This window comes from Ciconia boyciana, chromosome 8 (assembly GCF_034638445.1).
Source record: "Ciconia boyciana chromosome 8, ASM3463844v1, whole genome shotgun sequence".
Taxonomy (NCBI): domain Eukaryota; kingdom Metazoa; phylum Chordata; class Aves; order Ciconiiformes; family Ciconiidae; genus Ciconia; species Ciconia boyciana.
Window position 1 is genome coordinate 51,225,885 of NC_132941.1, and position 21,152 is coordinate 51,247,036.

The following is a 21,152-nucleotide window of genomic DNA, read 5'->3' on the forward strand; positions in this document are numbered from 1 at the left end:
GGGTGGAGCAGGCGGGATGGCTGCCCTGGGGATCACCGCGGGTCACCCAGCTCCTGGGTCAGGACAGGAGGAAACCAGAAAGGGCACGGGAGCTCTGCGGAGGGCAAGGAGAGGGGTTTCTTCCTGAGGGGTTTCTTCCTGGTGTCTGGGTTGGGACGTGTTGGTGGTGACGCTGACCCGAGCATGGAGAGGCGGCCCGGGGTGGCTGGGTGCCAAGAGGTGGCAGGAGCAGGGTGGGGCGATCCCGGCATCGCTGCCTTCCCCGACAAGCAGCTTTTCAGCAATCGCAGCTGAAACTTAAACAAACCATAAAGCCGGGGCGCTGGCACTGTGTGGCTGGGCCCTGTGGCAGGCATCAGAGGTGTCGGAGGACAGGGTAAGCGCTCCGTCCCCGCTTCATCCTCCCTCCACAGCCCCCTTGGTCCCTCGTGGGCATCTCTTGCCTGGCCCCCCACCCTGCTCCTCCCGGGACTCACCATCCTTCCCAGGTGCTCTCCGGCAGCTCTTTCCTTCTGGGCAGGACCTGGCAGGTGCCTGGTTTTTTCTCCCCGCATTTCCTGCTCAGAGGCAAGGGCAGGCTGGGTGGCCCTGTGCCCCAACGACACCGACAGCTCCTCTCTGTGCCCAGGAGCCGGCCAGAGCCACCGTGATGGAGCTGGGGAACATCTCGCAGCCCGTGTATGGCCCTGGCCCCGAGGCACCGGGGAGCAGCACACCGGGACTGGTGGGGATGGTGCATGGCTTCCTGCGGCTGGTGCAGCCCAATGCCCTGCCCATAGGTGGGTGCACGGCAGCGGGGAACTGGCGATAGGGTGGGGGGGCTGCTCAGACCTGTGGGGTCCTGGGTGAGCCTGGTGACTGTCCACCCAGCATTTAAATGCCAGGGTACTGGGTTAGGAGGGGTCTGGAGGGGGGATGGAGTGGGGTCCTTGAGGATTCCAGCTGTGTGCTGCCCGTGTCCCATCACAGCTGTGGGGCAGTCCCAGGTGGGCCCCAGGACAGACTTTGGTGGCAGTGCCACCTTGCAGAGTCCTGCCCTATCCTCCCTCTGAGGATCGTCATCCCAGGCCCCAACGAAAGGTGCAGAGCAAACCCCCTGCTGCCTGTCAGTTCACAGGGTCCTCGCCTGGCTTGCAGCCCTCTGTGCTTGCAGGTGACAAAGTGTGCTTAGGCGGGACCCAGCTCAGGGCCACCAAGGGCAGTGGGTGCCAGTGCCAGCTCCTGCACGGCAGCGCTGCAGGCACCCCCCGCGCACCACCCTGCTTGCCAGCACTCGCCCTCCCTCCTTTGCCTCTGAGGTGATGTGTCGCTGGCACAGCTCTGCCCTGAAGGGGCTGCAGGTTGGCACGGGTGATGCCAGGACCCTGCGGCTGCTCGATGCCCCGGGGGCAAGTGCTGCCCGCTTAGGAGGAGGGGTTAGCCAACCTGGCTGCGGCACCTGTGCTTCCTCCTTTGCCGGGCTCAACCCCTGCTCGCCAGCAACTTGCAGGCAAATGTGTGGCAGGCAAACAACGCAGTGGCTTTGTGGCCTTGTTTGTGTCACACAGATACTGGGATACAATCATGTGGCACCGTGTGCCAGCATGATTTGTAATGAGGCCATGGGGCATGGGTAGGGCGAGTCCTGGGGGTGAAAGAGGCAGTGTGGCCGAGGGACTTTGCCCCAGCACCCATACCACACTGGCAGTGCCGGCCGGGCGTCTGCCTGGGGCTGGGCTGCAGGAGGGCAGCCCAAGGGCAGCTGAGGTGGTTGTCAGAGCATCCTCCCCTGAGCCTGCCCCCGATGCCCACTGGGGCAAGGACCCCATTGCTCCGTGGACCCCTGAGAGCCCGGGGGCTGGCAGTGCTTTTCCCGCGTGCAAAAGGGCTGTGTGACATGATGGCTGGGGAGGGACAGCTGGGAGGGAGAAACATGCCATGCGCTCACAGCCGCTCTGAGCTGCAGCGCTGGAAGTGATGTCCGGTGCTGGGAGCCCCTCTCTTGGGTGAGCAGGGTGTGGGGCCCTCCTGGAGAACCCCCAGGGCCCAGCACCCGCTCACAGCTCTCTCCGCTCCTTGTCTCCCAGAACTGATTGTGGATTTTGGGCAGTCCCAGAGTGAGGAGGCCATCAGGGAGCAAGTCCAGGAGGTGAGCAAGCAGCCAGGGCAGGGAGCCGGCAGCCCCAAACCGCGGCAGGCTGGGGGATGCTGGCAGGTGCTGCTCCAAGGCTGAGCCCTGGCTGCTGGGCAGCAGCAACGGGAGATGTGCAACCCCCTGGGGGGACCCATCCTGCCCCATGGGGGTCTGGACAGGACCCTCAGAGCTGGGGAGCCTTCAGGGGCACCAGCGTTTTGCTGCCTCTCATTCTTTCTCTCCCAGCTGCTGCTCTATGAACTGGGTTTCCTGGTCTGCGTGGCCATCGGGCTCCTCTTCATCATCCTCGTGCCCTTGGTGGGATGCTGCTTCTGCTGCTGCCGCTGCTGTGGGAACTGCGGGGGCCGCATGTACCAGAAGCAGGGCCGGCGGATGGGCTGCCGGCGCCGGGCGCTCTGGGCCTCCGTCCTGCTGGTCTCTGCTCTCCTCCTGTGAGTGTGCTGGCTGGGAGGCTCCGGATGGGACCCGAAGGCGGGTGGAAACGCTGGCGCTTGGCGGCCGTGCCAGGAAGCTGCCATTGTTTGCATGAGCAGATCCCAGCACGGCGGGACAAAGGAGAGGAAGCAGCGGCGGTGGGGAGCTGGCCCCAGGGGGCTGCGTGTTGGCACGGTGCAGACCCTTCCCGACAGCTTCTCTGTGGGGAAATGTGGGCGTGCCAGGCACTGGGCTCCCCTGTGCCTCAGTTTCCTGTGTCCCCCCTCTCCGGTCCCTTGGCTGTGTGTGGGGTGCCCACTGGGGTGCTCTGGACGGGGGGCTCAGCGGCGTGCTCTGGACCCTGCAGCTTGGGGTCGGTGCGGGTGGATTTGGACGGTCCTGAGGGGCAGCTTCGGGACTGAGGTCCCCATGTGCTGACCCTGTCGCACTTCCCTCACAGGGCTGGTGATGTCTGTGCCTTTGTCAGCAACGCCCGCTTCTCCCAGGCCGTGTGCGGCACCTTTCCCAACAGCAATGACACCCTGGACAACGTCCGCACCTACGCAGCCTCCATCCCCCAGGCATGCCTGGTGCCCCTGACCTGGCTGGGGTGCCTGATGGGGGGCAAAGAGCCCCCCGGGGGAAGGGTGACAGTGGGGCTGGAGGTGGGGAAGGGTCCCCACCCGCACTGACACCCCATCTCTGTCCCTGCAGCAAATCAATTTTATCATCGACAGGAGTGACGTCCCGCTGGGCCATGCCAACCGCAGCCTCCAGGGTGAGGGTGTGCGGCGGAGGGGGGGCTGAGGCATCCTGGGGGTGCTTGGGGACTGGAGGTGGCTGGGGGTGCTGCAGATGGTTGCTGACCTGGGGGGCCACTGTGCTGGTTCTCATGGGGATGTCTAAAGGGAGTGGGTTTGGGGGCTCCTGCAGGCTCCTGCTGTGCTCCAGCTGCTGCTTTTCCCCATTCAGGCTCCTCTCTGGGAGCGTGATGCAGGTGTTGGCAGGGTGGGGGGGTTCCCCTCTGCCCACCTTGCTTGGGGGGTGGGGGTGGGATGGCGTCCTGGGGGGGTGTCAGTGTTTTTGGCAGCTCCCCTGCAAGCCCTGGGCTGCTCAGGGCAGCCTGGTCCCGCTGCCAGGGGTCCCGTCATTGACACCATCTCTCCCATCTCCACAGACATCGGGCCCAGCCTGGGCGGCATGATTGTCTCGGGCATCAGGAGCAGCACGGATGGGGCTCTGGAATCCCTCCAGAGCCTCTTGCAAGGTAGTGGCCCCATACCTGGGGGGCCAGCAGGGCCTCGGAGGGCATTCAGGGGAACACTGGGGCAGGTGCATGGCTGGGGGGCTCCAACAGGTTTGGGCAAGGTGCCCAGGGAGGGGGGGTTCATCTGGCCACTCCAGCCCCAGCCTGAGGCAAATGCTGGGACCTTGGGGGATGCCCCTACGTTGCATTTTTGGATGGGTCCCTGAGGCTCAGCTGGGTGAGGACAAGCCCCTGCCGTGCTGGCAGGATGACGCCTCGAGCCGCTGCTGTCTCCCCAGGGATGGAGGCACTGGCAGCCACCTTCAGCAGCTTCGCCGGCACTCGCTTGCACCTCGAGGAGCTGCAGAGCAACTACAGCCGGCGGCTGGCCAGCGTGCGAGATGGCCTCAACCAGACCCTGCAGAACTGTGGCCCCTCCTGCAGCAGAGTGTCCCTGGACGGCCTCGCCTTCAGCACCAACTTCAGCTTGGTGAGGAGGGGCAGGGTGCAGGGCAAGGGGTCCCTGCAGCCCCTTCCCCAGCCCCCTGCGGTCCCCTCAACCCCAGGCTCTTCCCTGCAGGTCCCCGGTGTGGAGCAGCAGCTGGAGGCACTGCGTGATGTGTCTGGCTCCAGCATAGCGGCCGATTTAGAGAAGGTAAGGGGTCCCCCCTGCACCCGGGCGCAGGGCTGGGTGCTCCTGGTGCTCCTGGGGCTGTGCTGCGACGGGGTGGCTTGGGAAGAGCCCCGCCGGGAGTTAATTGGAGGGAAGGGCTGGCCAGAGGTCTGCCTCAGCCGGAGCCTGCCTGCTGTCCCCGCCACCCCCGGGCACTGGTGTGGTGGACTGGCTGCTGCGGGGAGCCTGGCTGTCCTGTGCCACCGGGATCTGGGGATGGAGGGAATGTGCTGCTCAGCCCTGGGCTGCGGGCAGGGACATGAGCTGTACGCTGTGCCCCCCCGGACGCAGGTTAACAGCACGCTGGACACGACCCCTGCCAAGATACAAGAACAGTCCTGGGACGTGGTGACAAGTAAGCAGGGCTTTGTGCCCCGTGTGCAGAATTCTCCCTCTCCCAGGGCTCCCTCCTCCCTTCTCACCCCATCCCTTCGTGGAGACCTCCCCTGCTGCCTGCAGCCCTGGCTGTCCCCAAGTGCCATCATGCTGATGCCATCTTCGGCCACAACTGCCCCCTTCCCATCCTTTCCGGGTCCCCACTGCCCCAGGCTTACCTGCCCCAGACAAGCAGGATCTGGGCAGCAGCTTGCAGCGCCAACCTGTCCCCGTCCCCTGCAGAGACCCAGGACCAGCTGGGCCTCATCGGGCAGGAGGTCAGGAGCTTGCAGGAGCAGTTACCGCTCCTGGATGTGGAGGAGAGCGTCAGGGCCTTCGTGGGCAACGCCGTGTTGGTGCTGGAGGATTACAGGGAGCCGATCATTGCCTTTGATGGGCTCAGGTAGGCGAGAGGCTGCTGCATGCCCCGGCTCCCTTGTCCGGAGAGGCTCAGGCTCTCGATCCTCCAGCTGCTGGAGGTGGGGGCTTGCTTGGTGGTGGGGCTGTGGGTACAGGGTAGCCAGAGCTGTGCCTTGCAGCCACCCATGCCCCTTCCCTGCTGGGGTGCCTGGGGGCTTTTTCCTCCCCACGAAGGCAGGTGGTGGGATGCCGGGTGCTGCTCGGGGTGCCGGTCCTGCTGTCTGACTCCTGCCCCTCCTCTTGCCCCAGGTGGAGCGTGTGTACCCTCCTGTGCTGCATGGTGCTGCTGGTGGTCCTCTGCAACGTTGTCGGGCTGCTGCTGGGGCCCCTGGGCCTGAAGGAAAGCGTGCTGCCCACGCAGCGCAGCAGCCTCTCCAACGCCGGCGGGAACTTCTTCATGGCGTGAGGCTCCCTCGGCTGCCGAGGACGCGTGTGGGAGCCGTGGGACGGGTGGGCAGGGCTGGCCTGGGGATGCTCAAGCTCCTAAATCATCAAATTACTGTGGCTTAATGGCCTGCCCTATGGCAAATCACTGTGCAGGTGGTACATGCAAGTGTAAAACATGGTGCCAGTGGAAGGTGTTCGAGCGGAGCCCGTTCACCCCTTGCCGGTGTGGGCCTGGCAGCATGTGTGTGGTCCTGTGGCTCTGTGGGTGGATGGTGGCTTGCAAAGCTGGGGGAAGCCACACCGGGGTCCGAGCCCCATGGTGCAGCCTGGCCAGGTTCTAGGGTCTGAAGGCAGGGCAGAGACGTGCTTGTGGGAATGGTGGTGCTTCCCAGCACTGCTGGGGGGGCAAGGGGTGTGCAGGCTTTTCGAGCTGGAGACAGTGCTAGCATCGATGCCAGGGCACAGGGCCCCGGTTGCTGACAGCATCTCTGTTCTGGCAGAGGAGTTGGCTTCAGCTTCATCTTCTCCTGGCTGCTGATGCTGCTGGTGCTGATCACCTTCGTGCTGGGGGGGAACACCTACATGCTCGTCTGTGAGTCCTGGCGCAGCCAGCAGCTCTTCCAGGTGAGCTCCCTGTGGGAAGACATCCCTGCCCGGAGCCACCGCTACCTTTCCAAAGGCTGCTGGTGGAGAGGAGGCAGCGCTGGTCAGTTTGGGATGCTCCTCCCAGGTCCTGCCCTGTACCGTGTCTAGTTTCTCCATCTCTTCCCTTGCTCTCAGCTCCTGGACACCCCCGGCCTGATCCCTGGCTTCAACCTGTCGGAGCTGCTGGGCCAGGAGGGCAGCACAACAAACTTCTCGGAAATGTACAGGTGGGTCCCAGTTCCAGCGCCGTGTCTTTGGGGAGGGCTATGGCTGCTCAGCACCCCCGGATGCTCCCTGGGATGGGGGCAGCTTGCCTTACCTGCCGTGGCTGTGGGCAGGCGCTGATGCCAGGCAAGGAGTAAGGTGTGACTTGCCCGCGCGGGTGAGGACACCCTCCTGGCAGGGGGTGGCCCTCGCCTGCCCCTCTTCAGCCCCGTGCCCCGCTCCTGCAGGCAGTGCCAGCAAGACGCTGCCCTGTGGCAAACGCTGCACCTGGACCAGAGCGTGTCCCTGGACGAGCTCTTGAACATCAGCCAGGTGAGCGTGGGGTGCCAGGGTCCAGGGGGGCAGGGCTGGGGGCGCAGAGCTGGTGCTGGGGGGGACAGCGAGGGGCTGGCACTGTGCCCCATCATGGCTCCCCTCGCCCTGGCAGTACACAGGAGAGATCTCCACGGCCTTTGAGAAGATGAACATCACTCTGAGCCCCATCTTGCTGCTCAACCAGAGCCAGAGAGACTTGCTGCTGAACACCAGCTGGGCCGGGCAGCCCCCTGACTTCACTCCCACCTTGGAGAAGGTGGGCTGGGGGCAGGCTGGTGTTGGGATGGGGGAGTCTGGATGCACGTTGAGGGGGTCCATTGCCCCCTCCCCTTTGCTGCTGCGGGAGTCCCACTGCAGGCTCCCGGGGTGTCTCCTGCCATCCGTGTCACCCCTTGGGGCAACTGGGAACCTCCCCCACCCGCGAGGCCCTGGCTCCACTCTGCCCTGCAGGGATGGGGTACAGCCCCCCCATTAGCCCTGTGTCCCCAGTCTCACAGTTCTGTCTCTGCCTTTTCCAGCTGGATCAGAACATGACCCAGGGAAGCCTCCTGGATCTGGCCGCAGAGCTGGAGCAGCTGGCAGACAAAGAGGTGAGAGATCACGGCACCCCGGGGCCATGGCCACGCTGTCCCCAAAGCCACTGGCTGCAGGGGCTCCTCTGCAGACCTGCCTGGGTGCTGAGGGGAGGTGAGGCCCTTCACCCTCGTCCAGCTCTTTTCTCCAGCCTGGCCCCCCATCAGATGGCTGTGGTGGGGCAGGGACCCTGTGCCGGGGGGCACCGCTGACTGCAGCTCCTCCAGGGCATGGATGTGAAAGAGAACCTGAAGGCTGATGCTCACAAGCTGAGGGAGCTGGACAAGGAGATGCAGACAAGCTTCTCTGGGCCGCTGGTGAGCAATGCCAGGGTGGGGAAGGTCCTGGGGGTGCTGGCTTGGGCTCCCCCAGAGCTTGGAGCCTGCTGGTGGGGTCTCAGCTGAGTCGTGGGGTCTGCACCTCTGACCCCCCTCTCTCCATCCCCAGCAAAGACTGAAGGAGAACATCCACTTGGTGCAGAGCAGGGCTGCCCAGCTTGAGGTAAGCGGAATGAAGGAGCCTCCTGAGTGCACCCCACTCCGGGGCACCCTGCAAAGCACCCGTGAGGTCTTTCAGTGGAGGTGGTGGGGGCTAACTTGCAGTCTGGGGGGCTGGTGGCTGCTGTGGGACTCCCCGAGCACACACTGTAGGGGCTGCTCATGGGGCAGAGGGAGGGGGCCCATGCCAGGGACCGTGCCAGGCGCAGGCTCCCTCCACCCGAGGTGACTCGGGCACTACCCGACTGCTGGGGACACCACAGCTCAGAGATGCTGCACCCCAGGGATTGCTGCTGGGCAGGGTGGAGGAGATGTGGGGACCCCACTTCCCCCATCACACTGCTGAGAGCACCTTTCACCCCAGGCACAGACAAAAGCTGCGCTGGACAAAGCCAGTGAAACCCAGGAGTTCCTGGAGAGGGAGACGGCAAACATCATCAAGAACGTGAGCTCGCCTTGCCCTGCTGCCAGGCCACCCGGTGGGGATGTGACCGGACCCCCACCCCAAGACCTCCCTTTGCGCAGGGATGCCAAGCAATGTCTGGCTGTTCGTCCTGCCCTGTCGTCTTCCCCAGCGGTCCCCTGCACCCCTTATCAATATGGTGATAGGTGCTTTATATATATAAATATATAAGGGGAGGGTGCCCCCTCCCTTTATGGTGCCTCAGGCAAGGGGCCAGGGCAGGTAGGGGCTTGCAGCCCCATTGCTGCTGGGTTGAGGTGGTCTGACAGCCCTGATCCTGACATGGAGGGGACATGAAGCATGGAGTGGGCTGGGGGTGCAGCATCTTCACTCTCTGCTTGCCCTCCCAGGAGACGTGGGCCTTCCTGGAGGAGCTGCTGGACTTCTTCGAGACCTACATCTCCTGGGCCAAGAGCAGGGTGAGTGAGCCTTCCTCAGTGGGGTAGAGGGAAGGGGAGGACAGGCTGCAGGGTTCTGGGGGACGCTGACATGTCCTGTCTCCACTGTGTCCCCAGCTGACGGAAGATGTGGCACGTTGCAAGCCCATAGCTCAGACCCTGGATAATGTGGAGGCCATCACCTGCGACTACATCCTGGACTCTCTGGTGAGTGGGGCAGTGGTGTGTGGGGTGATAGGTGTGTGTGGGGTGGCAATGAGGTCCCTTTGATCCCTTCCACACAGGATGAGGGGTACCCAACTTTGTCCCGAGCAAGCAGGGCTCAGCATCTCCCTGGCGCATTACTATGGCTAAGAGCAAAGGCCAGGCTGCGAGGAGGTGCGGGTGGGGGGTCACTGCAGGTGCCTGGGAGCGGAAGAGGCTTTCCCAGTCGCTGTCTAGTCCCTGATGGCTCTCCTCCCCGCACCCAGAACGCCTTCTGGTTCAGCCTGGGCTGGTGCACCTTCTTCCTGCTGCCCAGCATCATCCTGGCTGTGAGACTCGCCAAGTTTTACCGCCGCATGGACATCGCTGATGTCTACAGGTGAGGAGCCGCCCGCCCCTTGCGACCGCGCTGGGTCTGGGGTTCCCCCCGCACACTGCAAACTGCCCCTTCACATGCCCCGCGGCAGCCTGTGGGGCTGATCGTGAAGTAATGTGGGCCGGGGGGGGGACACCAGGTAGTGGCTTGGGACCTTCAGGCTCCAAGAATGGAGGTGCTTTGGAGAAGAGCCTGGCTCTGCCTGCTCTGCAGCCCTCCCTTGGGCAGCTGAAGGTGCATGCCCAAGGGGGGAAGGTGCGTGCCCCCTCGGAGGAAGGAGCCCGGCTTGCGCGGCAGGGCTGCAGCCCCCAGCTCGGCTCGGCGGTCTGCCTCTCGACTCGCTCCGCTTTGCACCATTTCTTGTGCTGGGGCCCCAAAACGAGAGCGCAGCTGGGTGCCGCGCAGAATGCAATGCGCTGCGCGGTTGCCGTTGCTGCCACGAGGGTGCAGTGCTCGCTTGCGTGCCCGTGGCCACCGGCGCCCCGGGGCTGCCCCCCAGCCCTCTGGGACCCTTTCCCCGTCCCTCTGCGGCCTTCTGACGGGCAGCCCCCCCCTCCAGTGCGGCCGCCAGCCCCCGAGGGTAGGGAGCGGTTTCCGGTCGGATTTCCAGCTGCTGCGGGCTACGGCCGGGCCCTGCCGCGCAGCCGGTTTGCCGGGGGTTCCCCTGCTCCGGCCCCCCCTCTGCTCCGGGGTCGCAGCTGCCTGGGGAGCCGGGGTTTGCAGCACGCCCGTGACCATTGCAGCCCCAGCCAGCCTTCCTCCCCCTGCCTGCCCCACTCCTCCTCGCTCGGCGCCCTGGCTCTCCCAGGAGCCGTGCGGGGGTTGTCAGTGCTGTGTGCAGGATGCGGCGCTGAGCCGGGCTGTGCCCTGCCCGCAGCGTGCCCGGGGTCCCACGGGTGGCCCCGGTGCCTTTCACTTCCCCCTGCAGCCGGCGGCTGAGCTGGCTGGAGACACGGGCTCAGCTGCCAGGGAAGCTCGGGGGAACTGAAATCGTGGCGTGGGGAGCTGCGTGCCACCGAGCTGGCGAGCGTGGGGCCCTGCTCTGCCTGCCCGGGGATGGAGCAGTGATGCTCTGGGGGCAGCAACTTTCGGGGCGGCTGTAGCAGCCTGTGCTCAGGGTCCAGATGGGGCAGCCAGGATGGAGGGGACCACAGCACCCTGCAGCCCCCCGTGTCCTCCTGGTGTGCCCCGGGGGAGACCCTGTCCCACTGGCAGATGCTGGGCTGCCCCGGGAGGCATCTTCTTGCCCCACTGACACTGTCCACTCTTTTTTCTCCCCTTCAGGAATGAAGCCTTGGAGATGTAAGTAGCAGTGCCAGGTCTCTGTGTGTAGGGGGGTGCAGCTGGGGGGCATGAGGGGGGACAGGGCACAGAGGGAGGGGGGCAAGGAGTGGAACAGGGCAAGTGCAGGCCAAGGAGGGTGCTGGTACCAGGGGAGGACTGGGAAGGTGGGACCTGTGCAGCATAGACTGTTCTGGGGTCCCCCCATCATCTTCCCACACTCCTCAGTTTGGGGGTGCTGCTGCTCCCAGTCTATGCCAAACCAGCGGGGTATGTGTGGGGGTCTCCACACCCTCTTTCCTGTGGGGCTGGGCCACAGGGGTGGGATGACATTTGGCCTTCTCAGCACATCCTGGGCTGTCCCTTGCTCCCCTCTGTGACTGGCGGGTGACACAAGTGACCTTGGTTTTGCAGGCCACCCACATTCAACTTCTACAAAATTCCCCGGCCATCCACGAGGCATTAGCCCCTGTTGCCCACAGCACGGGCCCCGAGCAGATGGACACGGCTACCCCGTCTGCTGCACCTTCTCTGTGGGTGCTGGAGAGCAGGTTGGGACCCGCTGGCTGAAACCCCCTCCCCAGTTCCCAATATGTGACGATGCCCTGGTGACATTGCCCCAGGTGGGACCACACACACACCCCCTGCCAGAACTGCCCCCCCCCCCCCCAACCCCATGGGCTCAGGGCAGCTCACACTGTCCAGGCCACCGCAGCCTCTACGCTGCTGGCCAGCAGGGATCTGCTCACCCAGGCCCCTCGCTCGAAAAATGTGACTATTTATTTTTGCAGGGAGCCTGACTTTTTCTAAGGCTGTGATTTTTTTGGTGTCGAACAATAAATGGGGTGTTTGTGTGCACTGCAGGCATGCAGCTGCGCTCTTCATGTCCAGCTGCGATGGAAGGGCACAGGGGTAGGGGCAGGGAGGGTTCCCCACTGCTGGCCCAAGTTGGGGCTGTGCCTGGGACTGGAGGGCTCTTGCTGGGATCCCCAAGCGCGCTCTGCCCACAGCCAGCCCTTGGAGTCCTGACCCAGCCCACGGGTCGATGCAGGACCACTGCTCAGTGTCACCAAGGCTGGGTGATGTTCCCCTCACTGGCCAGCCCTTTGCACCTGCGGCTGGGTGGGTGCCAGGTCCTTCCCTGGGAAAAGCTGCACCAAGAGCCTCCTGTCCATGAGGTGCCAGCCTGTGCTGTCCCCAGCACACAGGCACTTCCCTGTGCTCTCTGGTGACCCTGCTATGTGTCATATGTGGGTTTCCAGTCGGTTTATGGGGTGCCTGCAGCCCACACCTCCCTCCCTCTCCTGGGTATGGTGGCATGGGGACTTTCAGTGTCCACCCCTGCATGTCCCATGCTGCTGCATGGCATGGACGGGCACGGTGAGAGCTGCATGCACAGATGAGCCAAGGGTGACTTGGTCTATACCCGTGGCGGGGCGAGTGCAGGCGTTGCTTTGTGCTGTTCCTCGGCTCAAGCACAGGGACCAGCCCGAAGGCCAGGTCAAGCACAAGAGGCGTACGTGAGCAGCTTGACTCATTTCCTTCATTGCAAAGTCCAAGTCTCTCTGGAGCAAAGCAATGGGGCCGAGCTGGCCAGCTCACCCTCCGCTACATGCATCTGCTTTATCACTTTTTCCATTTGCCTTCAGATCTTCTAATCGCTATTTTTTCCTTCAGGCATTATCTGAAGCTGCACTGGCCTTACCTCCTGCTATCTCCCACCAGCACCCATCCTGACCGCAAAGAAAGCCCTGTGCTTACCTATCACTCAGCTGAATCTGTCCTGCGGGGTGGCTCAGCCCCTGCTCCCCCCAGGGATGCTCACCCTTTCTGGTCCTTGGGGTGGGATTTCCCAGCACCCCCTTGGAAAGCATTCAGCTCAGTTTTGTCTCTTGCTCTGCTTTTGCTCTCCCCTACCCTGAACCCTCAGCCTCCCAAATTGTGACTGCTTTCTGCTCGTCTAGGGGCCACGTGTGCAGGTCTCTGTCCCCAAGCCCCAGGCTGTCCCCACTGCACAGCGTTCCCCACTTCCTCCTCCCTTGCTGTGCCTCAGGGGCACCAGCCCATGCAGGACTGCTGCTGGCTTCAGTTTCCACTCGCTGGTTTTGTGGGCACTGCTGCCTCCCTGCTCAGCCTCCAGCCATGCCGTTTTCTTCTCTGCAGAGCTAGTGCTAGAAGGCAAGGAGCTTGACCCTCCTTGTTTGCTGTGTCACCGTGGCCACATGCATCCAAATCCAGCCCTGGCAATGAAAATCTTCCCCCCACATTACTGCACAGCCTTTGCCAAGGTGTGGGGCTTGCTCTCAGCAGCTCCCCAGGGCAGCATCCCAGGCCCTGGAGCCGTGGCTTTGAGAGGGGCCTAGGTCCATCGTCCTCCTCCTGAGCAGCCCTGAGAGGCAGGCGAGAGCAGTGCCAGACAGGGCCAGCAGCCGCTCAGGGAAGAGGCGAGGACAGCTCATTGCAAAACGCCCACAGTGGCTGCCATCAGCTCCCCTTTCAGGCCAGGCTCCCTCCGCTCATGTGAGCAGCAGCTGCCAGAATCCACTTCCCTCATGTGGGAGGGAAACTCGTGGCACCCCACAGACACAGCACAAGGCCCACCATAAGGAAGGTCTCGTCAATAACCAGCCACCTTCTAGAGAACCGTTGCAGCAGTTCCTCTTCCCCTTTGCCAGGCTTTCTTCCACCACAGGGACTTTCTGCAGCCGAGCCCTTGTCTGGGGGAGGTCCTGCCACATCTTTACAGTGGTTTGACAAACCAGGATCCCTCCAACAGCAGCTCTGTCACTGCATGCCCAGGGCAGCAGACTCCCACCAGGGCCAGCCTGGTGCTCCCTGTTGCTGGTTTTCCAGCCAGGAACAAAGGGACAAGTTGCACCTCTTGAGAAAAAATTCTCCCTTCCTCAACCCTATCTTGGGCCCAGCCACAATTCCGCCCCCCCCCCCCCCCCCAAGAAGCCCCAACGGCCTTTGGGGGCTGCTTGCGGCACCAAGCAGCTGCAGAAAGGATGGGAGCGAAGCCCAAGTAGGTCTCCTTGCTCCCAGCAATGTATGGGCTTGCCTTTGCCAAACCGTGCACTGCCTGGGATGGTCACCTGCCTGCCAGTGCAGGGTCCTGCCTCCATGGCTTCGTTGTGGTAAAGGGCCGAGCACCGTGGAGGGAATGGGCTGTCCAGGCATAGCTGTTATCTCCAAGCCCCGTATGTACCAGCGGTGAGCCACACTGGGCAGTACCATGGTGAGTTGAGCTTGGCCACTTTTCACTAGAAGCAAAACAAAACTGCCCTCCGCCTGAGTGTCTGCACCCTCAAAACATCCACCACCGCCCCAGCACTGCTTGAGGAACCTTTATTTTTAAAAGGAGTCTTCAACACTTCACCCCACTCTCAAGAGGACTAATGCAGGTGAATCTCCCCCATCCCATCACAGCCAGGCTCTGCCAGCCCAGCAAGGCAGGAGGCAGCTCCTTCACAGCACAGCCCGCATGCTGGGGCAAAGCCACAGCCGGCATCTCTCTCCCGGAGGAGCGGGCCAGGCAGCAAGCACCAGAGGGAGGCTGGAACCTCGATCTTCCTGCACAACTGCTCTCAAGTTACACTGACTTTGCAAACAGAGGCACGGTATGAGCCAGACAACCCTGACAAAGCCGCTTTGTGTGCAAAGGGCAAAGGTAGAGGAGATGGGAACAGAGGGCCCGGGCATCCTGCAGCATAATCTAAGCTTCCACAAAGGAAAGGGAGAGGCAGGGCCAGCCCCAAGCTCACACAGCCTGCTGCCAGCTTCTCAGCTCAGAAGAGAGTTCGGGTACCGTCTGGGATAGAGAGATAAGGGAATTAGGCTGCTCTCTTCAGCTAAGTAGCTGCAATCAGTCACAGCTACAGGACAGATCCCAGAGGAACTGCAGCGAGACAGCACACAGAGTGCTGCAGCTGCCAGCGCGTGTGCTGGGACCCCCAGTACCACGGAGCTGCACCACACTGGCATTTAGCATCTGGCTGAGCCCAGAGCAGCAGGACTCAGTGACCCCACTGCAAGAAATGTGCCCAGTTTCTCACAGGCAGAGCTTGAGGCAGCACCTAACCCAGTGAGCAGAGAATGGCGGGGGGGAAAGGCTGTGTGTGTCCCTGCCCACCACTCCACCACCACTCCTAGAGGATCAGGGAAGTAGAAGTGAAGTTATAAAGGAGCCAAGCGAACTGAAAACAAAGTGCTTTGGGCAGGGAGAAGTTCTGTAGTCCTGTAGTGCAGCCAGTGCTTTCATCTGCAAATGCACCAGGCATTTGCTCCTCCACTGGGGCACACGCAATTGCACTTGGTAGAAATAGCCAGAAAGCCTGCCCTGGCTTCAGATGAGATCCCCCAACCCCAGCCACCCAACGGACTCTTCGAGATGCTGCCGCAGGGAGGCTTCAGAAAGGAGCAGGCTTCTGTACTGCCAGGCAGGGCAGGATTTCCTGGGGTGGATGCGGCTTTCCCCTTCTCAGGCACCCAAGGCTTGGGATCCCATTGTGCTTCCCCCCTTCATGCAGTGTCACCCTGTACCAGTGCTGAGGGGGAGGAAGTCCTTGCCATGGGTGGCTGAGGGGCATCATCAGGCACTGCTTTTGAGGGGATCTTGTGCTCTCGGGGTGGGGTAGGAGGGGGAAAGATGGGGCTCTGCAAGGCATCTGAGTACATCTCATCCTGGATGCAGGGACGCTGCACAACCCTTTGCAGCAGTGGCTTGAGCAAGCCTACAGTCAGCTGGCTCCCCTCGCTGGAGAAGGGCACTGGGTCCTCCTGGGAGCGAGGGAGGTGCTGCAGGACCACCGTGAGGATGTCCGAGGCAGTGAGCTCAGCGGGACACAGTGGCCACAGCGTGTCCAGATGAGGGTCCAGCTCCCGGTGCTGGGCAAACTCTGCCAGCAGCATGGTGAATATCTCCTTGTTAAGCAAGGGGCTGAGCTTGGAGAACTTCTCTGCCACCTCCACCACCCGCTGCCACCGCTTCAGGCGGATGAGAAGGTGCAGAGCTTGCAGTACGGCTTTAGGCCTCTTGCTGCAGAGCAGCAGTTCGAGCTCCATCTCATCATCTGCCTCGCTGTGCTTGTTCTTCCTGGCCAGTACTCCCAGCGCTCTCTTGTACAGCGGCACCCGGCCCTCTGGGCCCTCCTTGCTGCTGTATGCCCAAGAGATGCTAACGTACTGCTGGGTCAGCTCCACAAAACTGGGCAGCCACTTGGGTTTGAACCTCAGGAAGGAGGCGCAGATGAGCTCAAAGAGCGGGACCACCCCATTCTGACCTACCTCCTCCTGCTGTGGCCCTCCCAGGACCTTCTTCCACACCTCTGGGGTGGCCCTGGCTACCAAGAGGCCATCCCCATTCTGCTGCAGCTGCAGGCAGCTCCTTGTGGCCTTCCAGGCAGCCTTGGGGAAGGAGGCAAAGATGGAGTTCAGGTAGGCCAAGTTGTCCGTGTCCATGTCAGAGTGCAGAACACGGCTGACCTCCTGCTTCACCAGTTCCTCACAGTAGCTTTCCACCTCACTCTCTGAGGCACACACCACACAGGTCTTGAGGAGCTCGAGGCTCATGTAGCTCTGCAGCTCCAGGCTCATTGTGCTCAACAGCTTGGCATAAGTGTCTTGGAGGCCTCGGGCTGGCTTCTGCTTCTGTTGGAGGCTGTGCTGCAGGATGGCAGCAAGGGCCACAGGAGCCTGGAACACACCACCTTTCTTCAACTTCTCCACTGTCAGCTTGGAGCTGCTGAGGCTCCTTCTCTGGTAGTATCTGCAGGCCTCCTCAAACACCATCTCCACCAGGCACGGCTCAGGCCTGCTGCTGTCCTCAGGTTTGGAGAAGCTGAAGCTGTAGATGCCAGTTTGAGTGAGGAGCTGGATGCTGTCCTCCTCTCCTGGGGACTCCAAGAAATGCACCTCTTTCATGCTCAGGATTTTCTTTTCTATGAGCCTTCCACTGTTCTGGTCAACAAGGTACAGGACCCCAGCCAGCACACAGGCCAGGATGCTGCCAAAGGTCTTCAGCTGGACAGGACTTCCTTGGGCCAGGGGGCCCTGCTCCAGGTCAAAGATATGCCTCTGTGTCCCATCTGGCTCCACCATGTTCACAGCACCCTTCGTGCTCACCAGCAGCAGACCCCCGCTGTTGGACACAGCGGAGGTGTGAATGTCCAGAGGTGCCAAACCTGAGAGAAGACCCACAGAGCCAAGCAGGAGCTTCCTGAAGTCTGACTCGCTGCTGGAGTGCAGCACCTTGCTGTGGACAAAGCCTGCAGAGGGGGCTGTGATGGTGAGCTTTGCCTTCTCAGGACGCCAGATGAGGAGGAATTTGGAAGTAGTGGCAAAGCTGGCAGCAGCAGGCACCAGGAAGACATGATGGGGGGAGGCCAGGACCTGGTACTCAGGGCTGTTGTGCAGGACTATCCTTACGGTGCCCAGCCGCATGCCTTGCTCCCCCACCTCCAGAGCCCGGGTGCAGACACAGAACCTGAAGGCACACTTGCTCGTGTCCGAGTGGGCATCCAGGGGAGGCCTCTCCTCACACCACACCAGGCTGGCTCCCTGGCTGCACACGGAGACAATTCGTGCCCGGGCACCCTGGCAGAGCTCCAGTGTCTGCAGCAGCTGCCAGCCCACGGCCACCACGAAATGCCAGACCTCGGTCCGGCCGTGTTCCCACACAATGGCCAGCACCCAGGAGCCCAATGTCACGGGGCTCTGCAGGAAGAGCAGTCCCACAAGGGCTGGCTGAGGCGGCTGCCAGTTCCTCTCCAGGTCAGCTCCGCCGATGCTGTGGCGCTGGACGGCCACCACCCGGGGCAGGGGGGGCGGCCGGCTCTTCTGCAGGACCAAAAGGTGCTGCCCATCGGGGCTGGACTGGATAAGGCTGGGCTCTTCTCCCTGGCACAGCAGCTCCTGCAGCCAGTGGCCTCGGCTGAAGTCACTGAAGTCGGAGACCTGCCGCAGCATCCGGGCTCGCTTCATCTTGGGGCGCCCGCCCTGGTCACCGAGAGCATGCACCAGGGCGAGCAGGGGCACGGAGCTCCTGCTGCCACGGAGTCCCCTCCCAGTCCCCCCCGCTGCCCCCTGCTCCCTAGGGACTCTGGAGACCCTCCGACCCCCAGGGACCCCCGGGCACTCTCTTCCCCCGGCGAGCCCGTTCCGCGCGCACCAACCCCCCGAGGTACCTGCCGCGCCCCCAGCCCCCCGGACTCCCACCTCCGCCCGGGGGAACTGCCCGCTGCCCCGCCTTCCCCGGCACCCGCGGCCCCCCTCCCTCCTGCCGGGACCCCGCGGGGCCTACCTGCCGCGGCGGCTGCCTACCGGGGCCGGGGCCGGGGCGCCCCTCCGCCGGGGCCGGGCCGGTAGCGGCTCGGCTCGGCACGACGCGGCGCTGCGCAATCACGAGGCGGCGGGCTTCCGGGCAGAGCCGCGCCGCGCCGGTGCGGGCCGCCCCTCTCCTACTTCCGTCGCCGGTGCGGGGAGGGCGGCGGGGCCGCGGCCCGGGGGTGGCCTGCGAGGTCTCGCAGGCGGAGGGGCCATTTTTTACCGGGGGGTGGGTATGTCAGTCTCCTCAGGGGGAGGCGAGCTCCGTCCGACCCAGGAAGGAGCCTCCCCGCCGCCGCCCTTGCCCGCCCCGCCCGCGGCTGCCGCCGGGGAGCGGGGCCGCCCGGGGAACCGTCGGGCGGCGAGGCCCGGCTCTGACAGCGCCCCCCGCCCACCCCGCCTGCCGGCGGCGCTAGGACCGCGCCGCGCGGGCCTCCTCGAAGCGCATGCGCGGCGCGGCCGGCGGCGCCTGCGCATTGGGAAGGGGAACGGCTGCCCGCAGGTAAGTGCTGGGGATCGGGGGGGACGCGGCCCCCCCAGCGCCGCGGGGCCAGGCCACGCCCCCGCCGCCCCTCCTGAGCGGCCGCCCCGGCCCGGGCCCGCGGCGGGGGGCGGCACCGGCTGCTGGGGCTCCGCCGTCGCGGGGGATCTCCGCGGGGCGGGAACGCCGTCCGCCGCGAGGGGCCTCGCCGGGCACCTTCTCCCGGCGGCGGCGGCGGGGCCCGCTGACCCGCCCGCCGCTGGCCACGCCGGGGTGCCCCGCAGGCCCGGCTCTCAGGGGCGCTGGGGAGCCTCCCCCCGGCCTTTGGGCAGGCGGTGCGGGCGGCCCCGTGCCGGGGGTCGCGGGGCGGGGGCGGGGAGCGAAGCCTGCTTCGCCACAGCCCTTTTCGCGGGCCGGTGAGCCCGGGCTGTGTCAGGGCCCCTCGCTGCCCGCCATGCCCTGCGTGAGGCCTGGCCGCCTCCCGGAAACTTCGGGCGTGCGGGAGAAGTTTTACACGAGTCTGTTGCTTAAGAAGTTGTCGGTCCTTTCCCTGCCTGCTTGCAGTGCTGCCGTTACCCGTAATAACGCGTTACCACCGCCTTGCCCCAGTGAGTGCCTTTGGGTGCCGTGCAGCGAGTGCTGCCTTGCCTGAGGAGGCCTCGCGGCAGGCTGGAGGTGCCCAGCTCTTTGGCCCTGCTGGTGTAGCTGCTCGTGGTGGTCACGGTGTCAGCTGTCTGCTGAAATGGTTTGGGTTCAAGAGAACTCCTTCTAGAAAAAGAATGAGCAGGGCATGTTCTTTTATCATTGATCACTCTCATGATCTGGTTTACCTCATGGTCCAACAAGCACTTGTACCGGCAAAGCAAAGGGGAGCAGTAAACAGTGGTAAAGGAGTGGGAACTTGTTATGTTTATTATGCTGAAGGCAGAGGCAGCTTGCTACATAAGCGAGCTTGCAGCCTCAGTCAAAACCCTGTTGTGTGTGTCACTGTAAGAAAGTTTGCTCTTAAGCAGAGACTGTAATCTGAATATATGATGAGAGCCAATTCGGGCTGAGCAGGTGGGTGGAATTTGCAGAGCAATAAGCTAATTTAGATCATTGCGATATGATTGCAGTTCACCAGCTGTTTGAGCTCTAGCAGGAAGCGTGACAAAAAATTTTAAGAGGAATTTCAGGTGGGGGAAAAAAGGACATCAGTTTGCTTTTCCAGTAATAATTGTGTAATCCTCTGTCTGTGTCACTTAGGGCACTTTTTGCTGTGTGCAAAGAAACTCTGCAGGTGGGGTATATATATTAACATAAAAATGTTAAACAGTTATTGGCTAGCATGCATGAAAGAAACAGTGAGGCTTTAATAAGCTGCTAGGCTAAGCATTCATCGGCTCACCACCCTTGCTAACACACCAGGAGCAACACAGACATTCCTCAGGAGGGGAAGGGTCAGCCTCTGCTGCTCAGAGTTGCTGAGTTGCTGTATTCTGGCTCCCTGGTGGGTTTTTTGTTTGTTTGTTTTAGGACTTATACCTTTTTATGTTTGTGTTTTTCCTCCTGAGTGCTTGTGCTACTAATGGTCCATATCTCAAAAATGTTACCTCTCTGCAGCTCTACCTTTGTTATCTTGGCGTGGCTCTACTGTGCAGCTTCTTACAACATAGCAGCTTCCTCAGAAGTCGGAGCCAAGGTCATGCAGCTGTGCTGTATTCAGCATGGGCCTTGGATCCACACCAGCAGCTGAAGTCATGGCAAAAAAGACAGGGGAAGGTTACAGGGAGAGTGTTTTTCTTCAGAAGGAAGACATCTGAAAAGGTCTCCGAGTGGCATGAGCTTTTAGGTGGGAGTGTAGCGACAGTGCAGAATATTTCATGGTAAACTAGATGGGATGGATTCTGAAGGGCTTGAAAAGTGAAAACCCAAAGAGACTTTCTGAGAGAGCTGGGCATTGTAGCCAGGAATACAGAAAGGAAGCATGATGAAATGAAAAAATTAATTTGCAAAAATGGTATGAACAGATGGAGGTGGAAGCATGTGATGCTTGTCTAGATGGACTTGACAGGAAGAAGCTTAACTAGCTGTTGGTGTGAAATTGATGGATTGGGTGTTATTTTAACTGGACAGATAGAAATGAAAGGCAATTATGGATGAAGTGTTAAAAATGTACCTTGGATGTTATTCTTTTACATCATTGCTAAAGCAGGTGTAGAGGGAGGTAGTCTGTGGCTGTATCTGCGTTAGGAAGCTATTTTTCCTGTTTTTTAAGGGGGGAAAAATAGGTCAGTAGTGGTGTAACTTTAGATTGTACTGTGTAGAAGCACATACACTGCTACTGCTCTGAGCGGGATAGAAGGACTTGCTAGTAAAAATGCATTTACTGGGACTGTGCTGGAGATTATGTTGCTTGGTACTGCAGAAAAAGAAGTAGGATCTGTGTGGGTTTTTGTCATCAGCACACCCTCAGAATCTATTTCTTGTTATATGCTGCATGAAGGCACCTGGAAATTCTGCCAGATGGATCCAAGGCTTGTGTGCTGTGAGTGTTACTGTTTCCCTTGGTGGGTTGAGCACCTTACGGTTGTAAGGGAAGGTACAGTCTGAACAGTTTTCATTCCAATGGACAATATACAAATAAGGTTGTAAAGAATGGATGAAATATAAAAGCAGTGCGGATGTACTAGCACAAACTGTAACCGCCAGCGCAAGAGTTGGTGGAGAGTAAGCTGCAAAA

The 21,152-nt window shown here is 62.0% G+C and overlaps 3 protein-coding genes across 5 annotated transcripts in view; 2 read left to right on the forward strand and 1 right to left on the reverse strand.

The window, feature by feature from the left end:
- Positions 1 to 617: 617 nt before the first annotated feature.
- Positions 618 to 11,278, forward strand: LOC140655775 (prominin-1-A-like). The gene is made up of 24 exons (XM_072870673.1): positions 618 to 779; positions 2,067 to 2,128; positions 2,360 to 2,565; positions 3,009 to 3,129; positions 3,263 to 3,326; positions 3,726 to 3,815; positions 4,094 to 4,284; positions 4,375 to 4,449; positions 4,759 to 4,822; positions 5,086 to 5,245; positions 5,512 to 5,664; positions 6,150 to 6,273; positions 6,430 to 6,521; positions 6,747 to 6,831; positions 6,947 to 7,090; positions 7,353 to 7,424; positions 7,635 to 7,724; positions 7,855 to 7,908; positions 8,269 to 8,349; positions 8,718 to 8,786; positions 8,883 to 8,972; positions 9,236 to 9,348; positions 10,630 to 10,647; positions 11,041 to 11,278. The coding sequence occupies exons 1-24, from the start codon at positions 650 to 652 to the stop codon at positions 11,090 to 11,092; spliced, it is 2,400 nt and encodes a 799-aa protein (XP_072726774.1). The 5' UTR covers positions 618 to 649; the 3' UTR covers positions 11,093 to 11,278.
- Positions 11,279 to 13,955: 2,677 nt separating this feature from the next.
- On the reverse strand, positions 13,956 to 18,066 carry HPS6 (HPS6 biogenesis of lysosomal organelles complex 2 subunit 3). Its single transcript, XM_072871729.1, has 2 exons — positions 17,927 to 18,066; positions 13,956 to 17,622 (listed from the first exon to the last, which is right to left on the reverse strand). The coding sequence occupies exon 2, from the start codon at positions 17,605 to 17,607 to the stop codon at positions 15,148 to 15,150; it is 2,460 nt and encodes an 819-aa protein (XP_072727830.1). The 5' UTR covers positions 17,608 to 17,622; positions 17,927 to 18,066; the 3' UTR covers positions 13,956 to 15,147.
- Positions 18,067 to 18,310: 244 nt separating this feature from the next.
- ARMH3 (armadillo like helical domain containing 3) overlaps positions 18,311 to 21,152 on the forward strand; it is a 134,438-nt gene continuing 131,596 nt past the window's right edge. For 2 of the 3 annotated variants that reach the window (XM_072871730.1, XM_072871733.1), the window contains exon 1: positions 18,311 to 18,451. In XM_072871730.1, coding sequence (XP_072727831.1) covers positions 18,396 to 18,451 — 56 coding nt within the window. In that variant the 5' untranslated portion in view covers positions 18,311 to 18,395. Of the gene's footprint in view, positions 18,452 to 18,501; positions 19,039 to 21,152 lie in introns of those variants that run through there. The other variant, XM_072871731.1, reaches the window with a different exon arrangement.